Below are 12,800 nucleotides of genomic sequence, written 5' to 3' on the forward strand. Positions count from 1 at the left end.
TATTTTTTTTCTTTAAAAGGTACTACAATTACTTTTTTTTGTGACATCATTTTCATCAATGATTTTTCTTCATTTAACCATCATTGATGAAAGAATTTTTCAAAAACAAACTTATTAATAGTTTGTGGAGGTTTAAAACCACCACAAAATACAAAAAAGAACCCTATAAAACTAATTTTTATTATTATTTAATGGATTTTTTAACAGAGGAATCGTATTGTCCCAAAATAAAAAAATTGAGAGTCGAAGTGTCCCTTTTTTTTGGACAAAAATCGCTTTGTCCTTCGTGAAAATAGACAAAGACCGGATCGGGTGTTTACTCTGAGAAAAATAAAAATCTTAATTAATGAATGTATGGTGTACAAAAGGCAACATAGGAAGTGTATACCAATGCTCTAATGCTTATATACAGGGCTTACAAATGCATCAGACTTATGCATATGTTCTATTATTTACATTCATTTAGAAAAATAGTTCATACCCTTTCCACAAGAACAAAACAGAGAAACCATTTGTGTTTTGATATATGAATTTTATGTGGGTATGGCTCTGATCAGTCCACCAACCGTGTGGGCGCGATTTGAATTCACGTCCTGATAGAATTGGTTCCGAGCTGTGGTTACATGCTACAACCTTCATAGCCTCGTACAAATTTCTTCTTATGCTGTAATTTTATGATACATGAGCTGAATGCTGAGTGAGATAGTAGTCTTCTAAGTAAGAAACATCAGTACACACTGCAATCCATGGAGGAAGGTACAAGATATTTGCATTCTGAAAGGCAAAACCATCAATGGTTGGCAGTGCTAATCCTTTCTTCAGTTCCAAGTTAAGGTACGGTATGACAACGGTTTTCAGAGCCGTTGATATTAATGACTGCAAACATTCACAAAAGATGAAGTGTTAAGAAAAAGATTCATGAATGCGTGGATATATGCAAAGATTGTGATTTAAAAGTCATATCGTTGAGAATAGAAATTAGAGTCATCTTTCTAAAACATATGAGATTATGTTAATATGCACTAAACTATGTTCACATTAGTTCCCGAAAGATTATGACGTTGACAATTTAGTCCATAAAAGAAAGAAATTTTTGGTCTCTCAAAGATGAACAATAATTGACAAATATCCCAAAATCTAAGCAGTAGAAGGGGAATTTTGTAAAATATTCATATTTGGAAGCCAAAAGTGGAATTCTTTTTCTTGAGAGCTAAACTGTCAATGTCATAAACTTTTGGGGGTTAAATCAGCAGTTTACTCTATAAAATAACAAATCAAAAGAACAATAAAATGAAATGATAAGAGCATAAAGCCATAAACTATGCTGAAATGTCCTTACAATGATTGTTTCAACTAGCAGAGAGGATATAGTAGAGAATTTAACGGAACAATTTAATACTTAACGAATTTTAATCACTTAATCAGTCCCTAACATTTTATTTTGTTAGACATATTAATCCTCAATCAAATTTTGGTAAAAGGATACACAAATCAGTTCCTGTTATTATTTAATAAAGACGTAACAGTTTCTAAAAATTTTTAAAATTTTCATATCAAGTCTTCTATATAGACGAACAATCTGATATGGGGACTGGTTTGTCTAACAAAATAAAAGTTTGGAGATTGATTTGGTAATTAAAATTTGTTGAAGACTAAAGTATCTGACTAAAAATTTCTTTAAGGACTAATTTGAGGTATTACTCTAATAAATTTTCAGTAATCAAATGCATTTGGTTTCATTATCTACACAGTTTATGTTACCATAAATCAAGAGTGTACACAGACAACCACGTTTTACTAACGTTGGAGTTTGGAGTAGCTCCTACTTCAATGTTTAAACTCTTATTTTTCATTGTTAGATCCTATTTATTGTCCAATAAACACCCGTTTTTAAATGTTCAAATTACATTACTCTGTTGTAGAACAATGTAAATAACTAAAACAGAAAAACTAACTAAAAATCAAAGTATTTGGTTCAGCTTCTAAATAATAAATAGCTGAAATCTTACCCAATGATTACATCTATTTTCATTTACCTGAATCAGACTTATGTGCAATTTTCCTATTTTGCTCCATTTCAGGTATGCAGAAAACTCTTCCAATTTGAGCCTACCATTGATTTTGTTTCGTATAATGTCCACAGAACACGAAGCACTAATATCCTGCGGCATAACCAAGAATAAATGCATGTGTTAGAATAATGATCATGGCCACCAGTCATATCTGATCAATAGGATCCAAGCATGCAAAGAGCAAGATATATCTAACTTCAAAATAGGTTAAGATAATAATCTAGGAATCCTAATGTTTCACAGAAATTTCAATTAGGTCCTTATATCTTTGAAGTTTATGAATCACTATAAACAGTCACTTAGAGATTTTGGAGCACTAAATTAACTTCACAGATTAAAAGAAGTTTAAAAATTAAATTCCCTATATTTTGTACAAAAAAAGTTAATTCAAGTTCCTACAGTTTCAACATTTCTAATTAAGTCCTATTCCATAGATCCCTTCGATTTGAAAATTTTGTGAGCAAATACATGTATGGCTGCTTTATGCACAAAATTTCAACACAAGAGAAGGCGATTTATCGTTTAGTATAGGGTTTTTATCACAAATTTTTTAACTAGAGAAACCTAGTTCAAATATGTTTGTGCACTATAAGAACTAAATTAGAAATGTTCAAAGTTCAAACTATAAGAATAAGAGTGAAAATTTTGATATAAGGAATTCATTGCAAACTTCAAAACCACTTGAAAATTAAGCAAAATTATAGGGATTTTGGATCATACGTCGATAAGAACAAAATGTGGCTATTGCAATGACAATATTAAGATGAAATTGTGAAAAGTCTGAATTTCAGATAGCTTAATCAGAAAGTTGAAAAGAATACTTCAAGAATACTATGTGCACTTTTTCCATCAAACTTACCACTGAGATGCAGGCAACAGGTATGACTTCACCAGCTTCAAGAACATCAATCGTTATGTCTACTAAAACAGATGCACGAATATCTTGGTAATCCACTAGTATCACTGGTGCAGAAGATGCAGATATATTAAGCTGCATGTCGTCGTTCGGATACTTTTTGTATAGTTGAGGAACTATGAATCTCCATTCAGCAGTGTTCAAAATGGCCTGATTAGGTAGTTCATCAATAATCATTTGCATACTACCTTCCTGAAACCAAAAAAAAGAAGGGCAATTATCAGCCTACAAAACAATATAAAGAATCAAAACACATTTCATATTATAGAGAAAGAGAAAAAGCTTTTATTTTGTATCATTTAGTTTGTGAAAAATGCTATTTAGACACCAAAAACCAACCACCATATATTTGTGTACAAATACATTTAGTTTTCAATGTATATTTAACTATTTTGTATTTCAATATATATTTTATACAGATGACTAGTTTTTTATGTACATGTAGCATGGTTGTTATTTTATACTAGCAATTACATTTAAAATGTAAAAAACTAGAAGACATCAGGGATTTGCAAAAACAGTGTTAAATCATGAATGGTATGGAGTATAATCTTTCTCTTGCTCTAAGAGAATCTAAGAATTTCTCTGCTCTATAATACAATGTAAAAGAAATTATATAGCTAACTCCACCATATTAATGGTCATTTTGATTTTTTTCGCACGTTTATGAATTAGTGAATTGGAATACTGTTTGCATCCAAATTTATAGATTTATGAATGCATCAAGAAATTCAAAACAACCATCAACATTGAATGAACGGAGTTCAATGTTTCTTGGCCAACAAAAATGCTTGCAAGTGCCAAATGTCAAAGTTAATTGAAGGATCTTGTGAGCAATCTAAGTTCTTTTCATCTCAGATAATAATCCTGCTGTTCCAAATCCAGTGATAATTAAAAATTATCAGAGCACCTAACCAAAGGTTTCTAATGCAAACATGGAAAGAGAACCCTTTATTTCACCAACTAAATTTATATATATTTTTGGGATTCATATAAAATCAGACACACAATCTCTATCTTCTGCAGTCTCCAATGTCTGATTCGTCATGGCTTTAACAGAAACTGGCTTATTTATATTGACCAATCTTAGCTTTAGATCATATGTAACAGGTTATATTAATAATAAGATAACATAAATCATACATACAAAGAAACCAAATTGAAAAATAAATAAAAAAGAAAAGAAGTGTGATTGGACTAAAGCCTATAAATAAAAAAAGTCAAGATTTAAACAACTTACCCTGAAGTAAACTAGAGAAGCAGATCTGAACACATTTTCATGGATTGAAACCTTTATCATCTTTGGTAAACCACCACATGCAGAAGAAACCTGTAATCTTTTTCGGTAACGTTGAGGTACTAAAACGACATTTCTCTCTGTGAATAAGCCGTTAATCGCAATTGCAATTGAAGTACTACTCAGGACAGGATTGCCAACGAAAGAAACATTTAGCTCTGCAAAGTTGTCCACAGAGATTTGCTTTGGAAGAGACTGCAATAAAGTGTCAAGCTTCCCTATGCCTTCACTTACTTTATCTGAAATTCCATCTTCAACTGCAGATGCTATGTTCCCTTGAAAAGCATCCACTAAGCTGAAACAAACACATAAAGAGGTTAACGACATAAATCTTCCTAAATGTATATGCGCGCATAATGTGAAGAAATTCTTGCATGCGCCTAGAGGTTGGAGCACATTTAATGTGTGTTCCAGGAACATTCATAACCATTCATTCTTGATTTTTTATATATATATAAAATTTACATTATACATTAAAATGTATTGTTGTGAATAATCTTGAAACACGGATAAAATGTGCTACGATTATGCAAGAATTTCTCCCTAACAAAAGCTAGGTTCATAAATATCATGAAAAGAAAATTATGTTAACAGAAAGATAGGGATCATTCACTTTAGATATCTTTATGTCTCCAAAAACCAATGCAAACACCAAATTGAACAAGTAATTCTATGTTCCAAGAAGCAAAATTAATGCTCTAAGAAAGAACATTTGAATAGTATCCATTTATCAAGAGAATGGCTTAAGAAGATTGCTTACACTTGGTACAGCCAAGATGCTCCACCTTCCAACTTTATAGACAAATCTCCAACATAACATCCATAATCTAAGAGAATCAACTTAAGAGTTCCTTCTTCATTCCTTAAATCTACTGTAAGCCCCACTTGCATACCTTTAACCTTCCAAATATAGCACAACACAACTTAGTGTGAGTGAGCTAAAATTCTCACAGGTTTTTCACTGTCAAATATTGACACAAAATAACAAAAATACACTAATGTTATTGTTCACCTAGACTAGGAAGCAATTATAGTGATAGATCATCCTTAAGCTATAGAATTCAACTTAGCTGCTGGAAATGAATTCAGGAATTTTATTTATGCTAATTTGTAACAAGTCTCATGAACTAGACAGCTATGGTGTAAAATCCCATTCTAACCTTCTTTATAGATACCCCAACACAACCAATTCTAACCAAGTTTTAATCAAAATAATCAACTTAAGGTACACAGTTGTTATTTGTTTCAAGGACAAACCTTTTGAAACCAAGCATAACAAAACCGAGTGAACCACAATTCACAGAAGTTGTGTTTGGCAAGTGTCTTGTAATGAAAAAGAAGGAAAAAGATCCTTTAAACTGATGAGAGTGGTAAAGTAATAAAGTGAGAGGTTAATTACGATTGAATTTGTAACTTCTATCATGATCCCACTATCTTAACTGAAGACTAATTAGACATTTATTTTCTCACTATACCAACTTCCTCACTTTAGATGAGCTTGATCCGAAAAAGAATATAGGCAACGACGATAGCGACAACTAAAAAGATGTGTCTATGTCCTTGTCCCTAGTTTTTGAGGTACTAGTTGGTAACTGAGACAAGATACAAATACAGAATCAAAGAGACACAAATATGTGTTTGGGACTAAAACTAGAGACATGAATACAAAAACTACCCTGTCTCAAAACACAGTTTCTGTCTCATTCTGTCTTTGTATTTGTCTCAAAACAACTATCCTTCAAACAGGTTTACATCCTTCAATGTTTTGATATTTTTTTATCTCGAGACAGTTACTAAACAGAGCCTAAACTACCCAATTGCAACAATAGAAAAGAACATAAAAGCATGGTACAAACAATAAACTATAAACATATGTAACATTTCTAGCATTATACCTTCACAGTTGCATTCCCACTATCCGAAATCCCAATTGGGATTAACCAACTGCTACATGAATACCTCCACTTCATAGCCAAATCCGCAGTGGCACCAGAAACAACTAGAAAGATTCCACTCTGTCCACTCACAACAGAAGATGAATTTACTTGAATATCCTTGATCGTGATCTCAGAAAGAATCACTTTAGCATTTCCAATGAAAGGGACTTGAACAGATTTCTCAATCTCTGGCAGCTGAAGCTGAACAATGGAGGCAATACCTTGTTCTATTAGTATATCCTTTGCAAAATCAAGACCCTTGTCAGATATAACTCCAGAGATGAAACCCTCTTTAGTTTGTTGAACATAAGAACTTGTTGGAACTAATAGAAGGGATACAAGCACCAAAAGAATAAAGGGTGCCATGAATTTTTCTCCTGAGAGTGTCTTTTAACACATTGAACTTCGAAACAGAAGCAGCTGCTTATTACAAAGTGTGTAAAAGAATGGATTTTGTGATGTTTATGGAGTTAAAGATGAAAAATTTGAGACCCCCATGTGGTGAAAAATTGGTTATATCTGTTATTGGCGGTGAGCTTGTGAAAGGAATGAACATAAGAGGGAAAATGATGAAGAAGTAGGAGGCAACGTTATTTTATCATTGACCAAATTGAAATACGCAACTTGTGTGGTTCAAAAGTATATTCCTCACATTGAAAACGCATCGTTTATCTCAAGATTCATATTCCACTCATTTCCGTTTATTCTGGTATTTGATATTTGGATGGTTATTCTGAATAATATAGATGTATTATATTTAAAAAATTAGTAATATTTTAATTTATATTGGGTTAGATAAATAATTTATTGTATATATTGTACAAAAATTTTATTAGCTCTCTAACGGAATTCTTTTATTAAACTACTAAAATGCATCTGAATTATTTTTTGTTCCAGTAAAAATATTTTTGAATTTTGTTATTCTTATATAAAAACATAATAAAAATACTCTATAACAATTCGTTATTAAAACAAGTCTCTGATCATAATTAAATATTTTTGTTATATTTTTAAATAATTTAAGGTTATTTTTATTGATAACAAAATTTAAAGATATTTTTATCTATATCAAGATAATTCGGATGATTATTTTGGTTTGCCCACTATTTTATCTTGAGCATTATTAATTATATGGAAGAATAGGGATAAGTGAATTAATAAAAAGTGAATTTGATATCATTTTTACATAAAGAAGAGAAGAAAAGGAAAAGTAAAAAAGAAAAATTGTCTCATGAAATTTTGTATAAAAATAACTAACGTAAATATAATACTAAAATTTAACTACATTTGCTGACTAAGATTTAAGAGAATGATTTTAATTCTACAAGTTTGAATAGACAAGGAAAATATTTTTTTTTTGAGAATCTAATATCACAAATATAACAATAATAATTCTAATGAGTTAACATTGACGCTAATTAATATAATGGAATCCAATTAAAAAAAAAAGTTAAAATTCTATCTTATTCTAACTCAAATTTTGGATTTATTGATATCCATAAATATAAACATGACAAAAGTTAAAGATACGAGTAAGTATTAAATTAAATAGTCAACTTGATGTGCTAATATTCGGTGAGACTTGAATTAGAAGTTTTTTTTTCTACTTCAAAGAGGATTTAGAAGTGAAAACTAAAATAAGATAGTACCTGATGGTTCATGTTATTAATGGTATACAAGAAGATTAATAAAATATCGGTGATGTTACATGAATAAGCATTTTTTATAACAAAATTTAGCCAAGATAGTACAAGTTCGACAAAAAAAAAATGCACGACAAAAGAAATTTTTTGTTTTTATACTTCTTCAGTACAAAAATTGTTACATAACACAAATTTTTATACATGGCACAAAAATTGTGTACATATCACAAATTGATAAATATAGCATAAAATTTTTTTGTACATAATACAAAAATTTATTAATATAGCACACAAATTTTATGTGTTATAGAAGAAGGAGGAGTGGCGATGGCAGCGACGACAATATTGAAAAAAGAAGTGCGAAGAAGACGAGAATAACGAAAGAGGGAAAAAAGAAGAACTAACGGTATGCGTACGCATGTTCGAAGAAAAAACGCACTATGACTTAGTTGAAGATTTGGTTTTAAAAAACTTTGAGGCTAATTTTATTGATAAAATAAATAAACAAACAAGTGAACGAGAATTTAATATATGAAAACTGAAAAACGATGACATTGAGAGTGTGTGTGGTTGGAAGAATTATAAATAATTTTTAGGAATTTTAAGATAAAAAATATCATATTCTCCTGTTTGGTTTAAAGTTTGAAAAGTAATTTTCAAGCAAGTTTGATTTCAAGAAATCAAAATACCATCATTTTAATTTCCACTTTTCTCTTAGATATATTTGATTCCCATAAAAATGAAATATTTATAATAAAGTAATACTTAAATCGCAATCACCTGATAGAAAAAAGCAAGGTAGAGGCGTGAGAAAGAGGAGACGGGAGAGGGATTAGGAAATGCTTCTGATAGTATATCGTTGTTATTATATCTCTTTTAGGTGATTATGAAACCTTTCTTATTTCTGATTGGTCGGTCCTAGTCTTAGCTCACTGGAAAAGTTGCTTATATACATGTTCGTTTTGGTGGAGAATATATGAAGCTCCTTATCAACTTGTAAATACATGCATTCTTCTGACAAAAAAAATGTTGAGTGAACAATGGCGCTATACAAGCAAACTATGTCCGCAGGAACAAAAGAATAAAAAAACCAAAAAAAAAAATATCAAAAAGAAAAAAGGAAAAAGAAAAAGTGTTCGTTATAATCACTCCATATTCGAGGGCTATCAATTAAGCTTCAAGATCAATACACAGCTGAACCATACTGAATAAAAAGAAGGGTTAATATAACTAAGCAACTAGAAGAAGAGCTTTCGTAGGGATGCTCTAGATGCAACGTTTGACGGTGAGTTTGAGGACTTAAGGGCAGGGGACGCTGCCTTGCTTTCTTGTCCCTCAGGTACTCTGTCAAGCAGCTTTGCCGCCCTTGGATCCGTTAGTAATGTCTTTTGAAAGGACTGTGAGAAGCCAGTGGCAATGATGGTCACATGAATCTCCCCGTTGTAGCGATCATCGACAACAGCGCCAAATATGATATTGGCAGACGGATCAGCTAAACTTGTCACCACCTATAAATATTAAAAAATGTTTTAAGACATGTGCGCTACAATTTCACAGGATAAAAGAACAAAAAGAATGATAAAAATGCTCGTTCAACAATGTGCTGAAAAAAATCTGAATTACCTGAGATACTCTATTCACTTCCTGCAGGGTTATGTCTTTTCCACCAGTAATGTTATACACTACCCCAGTGGCTGATTGAATAGATGATCCGATCAAGGGTGCCAAAGTGGCCTGTTCCGCGGCTTCTTCAGCGCGGTTTTTGCTGGAGGAAACACCTACTCCAAGCATTGCAGTTCCAGAGTCTTTCATCACAGCTTTTACATCAGCAAAATCCACATTTACAAGCCCAGGTATCTATAAAAAGAAATACCAGTACACATTATATTAAAAATGCTAAGGGCTAGGGAGAGAAATCGCTCAAATGGATTGGGAGAAAGAAGGTGGAGAGAGACTCTTTGCAATCTACCAATCTAGTCGGATGACCAACTTCATACTTTAACATTCCATTTACAAGATAGGAAATACAAATAACTGTTTATGAACAACTCACTGTGATGATGTCCGATATTCCCTGCACTCCTTGACGTAGAACATCATCTGCAAGACGGAAAGCATCCTGAAGAGGTGTCTGCTCATCAGCAATGTCAAGAAGACGGTCATTTGGAATCACTATAAGTGTATCCACATTTTTCTGCAGCTTTTCAATGGCTTCTAGTGCCTGAAAGGATGACATCAGAATTTTAACACATCTAAGTTTCCTCAAAGAAGTACAATATCTGAGAATATATAAAAACTAGAAAACAAAAAACTCATGAAATATATGGCTAGTTCACCACAATTCATCCACAACAAATATGACTATAACTCATGAATTGTTGTCTACTATTGCAAATCAAAATAAAAATGGGGGAAAAAGGAGAAAGAGAAGGGAACTTCAAAGGTTTACGGACGTATTTAAGATATTGGTAATAAATATAACTCCCAGCAATCCCAATTGTCCACTTATAATGACATGGATTAAGGAAATTATTAGAAATATCTTGATTTTAGATAAAATTGAGTGTAGAATGGTATCCTTAATTATCCAATCTTGAAACTTACTCTCCTTCATATAATTAAGTTGTAGAAAATTTATGTTGCCTGCATTTTCTAAATGGCCAACTATTTATGACCAAATAAAATTTTAACAATGTACAATTATTTGGACACTTAATAGCTTCTACGCAATATAAGCTCAGTAGCCATATTTTGAACTAAGGAAAGAAATGGCACCTGCCTGCAAGGATCTTTTTCGTCCTTCAAAGCTGAAGGGATAGGTAACAACACCTACAGTCAAGTAACCAGCCTCTTTTGATATCCGGGCCACAACCGGGGCAGCACCAGAACCTGTTCCCCCACCCATGCCAGCAGTTACAAAAACTAAATCTGAGCCTTTAAGAGCATTAGCAATGGCTTCTTTCGATTCCTCAGCAGCTTGTTCACCCAAAAGTGGATTCCCACCAGTACCTGCATCTCTATCAAGCAATTCAAATCAGAGTTCAAATTCTCCGAAGAATACATAATATGCCAGTTACAATTGAGCACAGAAGAATCTAATAGGTGTGGAAGGAAAGTGCCTGACCTAATCCGCGTGTAAGAACTTCTCCAATTTTAATAGGGTTCTCAGCTGCAGATTGCAATAGAGCCTGTGCATCCGTATTTATAGCATAAAAGTCTACACCCTGAGAGAAAAAAATTAACAGAATTTAACATTGGCACTCAATTAATAGCAGCAAAACACCAATTATAGCTCATTGAATAATCATACCATCTTTACCATCATTTGGATATGTATCCAAAATTTGTAACCAAATAAAACATCCACGAATATTTCATCTAAACAATTTAAAAATAAATAACTAAAATGCCACATTAACAGAAATAACAAAATTTGCTTATGGAAATGAATATAAAACAAAACTTTGCAAAAAATTTACTAATTGCACAAGAGAAAGGTTCGGAATTGCACCCAAAGCAAGCCACTAAAATTCCACATATCAGAAACCTAAGAGGAAAAAGAAGACCTATTCACATATACACCATTCTGAATTTAAGGATTTGATAACAATAACAATATCAACAAACAATTGCAATAAAAGTAAAACTATTGGTAAGAAAAAAAAAATTAAAAACTCACGTGTAATCCGCAACCGATCATGCGATTAACGGCATTGTTGCCACCACCACCAACACCAACAACCTTAATCCTGGCGTTGTCAATAGATGCGTAGGAACAGGTGGCGGTCGCGAAACGACGTCGCATGCGTTTGGGGTTCAGAGACACGCAAGTTCTTTGAGTGAAGGAAGAAGAGTAAGGCAATGCATTGTGATATATGGGATTGACGATGGAATAGGAAGAAGATGAAAGCATATCAGTGGGGTTTGAAATTGGAATCATGGCTATTCTTTTTCTTTCTTCCTTTTTTTTTACACTAATTTGAGGTTTATGGGGTTTTAGGGTTCTTCGGATATGGAAATGGAAAAAGACTTGGCGGGTTTAGGGTTTTAGGAGAAGTTGAAAATTATGCTTTTCATCTCGGATTTTGTTAGTTAAACAAAGACTTTTGTGAACAATGGATTTTAGAATTGACCAAATAAAATAAAATAAAAACACTCTACCCCAAATTACCTTATAAACTCTAACATTAAGATATCATCCGCATACTTAGTGAATTAAACATTCATCCATTGTTAACTATAAATGAATAAATCGAATCAAAAGAAATAACCATTCAATTAAGAATTAATATAATCAACCATCTTAATACCTATTAAATTGAATATTTGAAATATCTATCCAATTAAGAATTAACATAACCAACCATATGTATACCTATTGAATTGAATATCCGAGATATCTATTATTCACATTGTTTATTATTTTCATTGTTTACCTATACTTTTTCTAATTAAATTATGTGTGATAACATAATTTTGCCATACCTAATTTAATTAAATGTTTTAAAAATAAAAAATAAATAATAAAATTTAATTATTTTTATTTTGTTCTCAATTTCTTTTTGAAAAAAAAATTAAAATTAGGAAAAAATAAAATTTTAAAATCTTTTCTTAAAGACTTAAACAACATTTTGGAATTAAGGTAATTTCAATTGGCTTCAAATTCTTTGCCTGATAACAAAGATGAAAGAAAAAGTATAGGTAATTAGGTAAACGATGAAAATAATAAACATTAATCTGAGTAGAAGATACCTTTAACGGTTGGTTTTATCTAGTGAAATGAATAAGAGATCGCATCTTTTGCGAAAAAGATTGCCCATAATCGACGATTAACTGTAAATATTTTGCACTTATATAAGTTATAACATTATTGATTGCACCTCAGAAACCAGAAAGAAAACATGTTACCATTTCAGAACATACAAAGCAATGTGG

General features: G+C 31.7%; 2 protein-coding genes across 2 annotated transcripts; both read right to left on the bottom strand.

Annotated features, from left to right (window-relative positions):
• Positions 1–315: 315 nt before the first annotated feature.
• On the bottom strand, positions 316–6,874 carry LOC112790363 (putative BPI/LBP family protein At1g04970). The gene is made up of 6 exons (XM_025832726.3): positions 6,181–6,874; positions 5,046–5,185; positions 4,229–4,580; positions 2,932–3,180; positions 2,037–2,162; positions 316–876 (listed from the first exon to the last, which is right to left on the bottom strand). Exons 1-6 carry the CDS (start codon positions 6,586–6,588, stop codon positions 673–675), a joined length of 1,479 nt encoding a protein of 492 aa, XP_025688511.1. The 5' UTR covers positions 6,589–6,874; the 3' UTR covers positions 316–672.
• Positions 6,875–8,985: 2,111 nt separating this feature from the next.
• On the bottom strand, positions 8,986–11,926 carry LOC112790375 (cell division protein FtsZ homolog 1, chloroplastic). The gene is made up of 6 exons (XM_025832753.3): positions 11,545–11,926; positions 10,990–11,089; positions 10,645–10,874; positions 9,919–10,086; positions 9,489–9,722; positions 8,986–9,373 (listed from the first exon to the last, which is right to left on the bottom strand). The coding sequence occupies exons 1-6, from the start codon at positions 11,803–11,805 to the stop codon at positions 9,104–9,106; spliced, it is 1,263 nt and encodes a 420-aa protein (XP_025688538.1). The 5' UTR covers positions 11,806–11,926; the 3' UTR covers positions 8,986–9,103.
• Between the last annotated feature and the right edge of the window lie 874 nt (positions 11,927–12,800).

This window comes from Arachis hypogaea, chromosome 1 (genome assembly GCF_003086295.3).
Source record: "Arachis hypogaea cultivar Tifrunner chromosome 1, arahy.Tifrunner.gnm2.J5K5, whole genome shotgun sequence".
Classification (NCBI taxonomy): domain Eukaryota; kingdom Viridiplantae; phylum Streptophyta; class Magnoliopsida; order Fabales; family Fabaceae; genus Arachis; species Arachis hypogaea.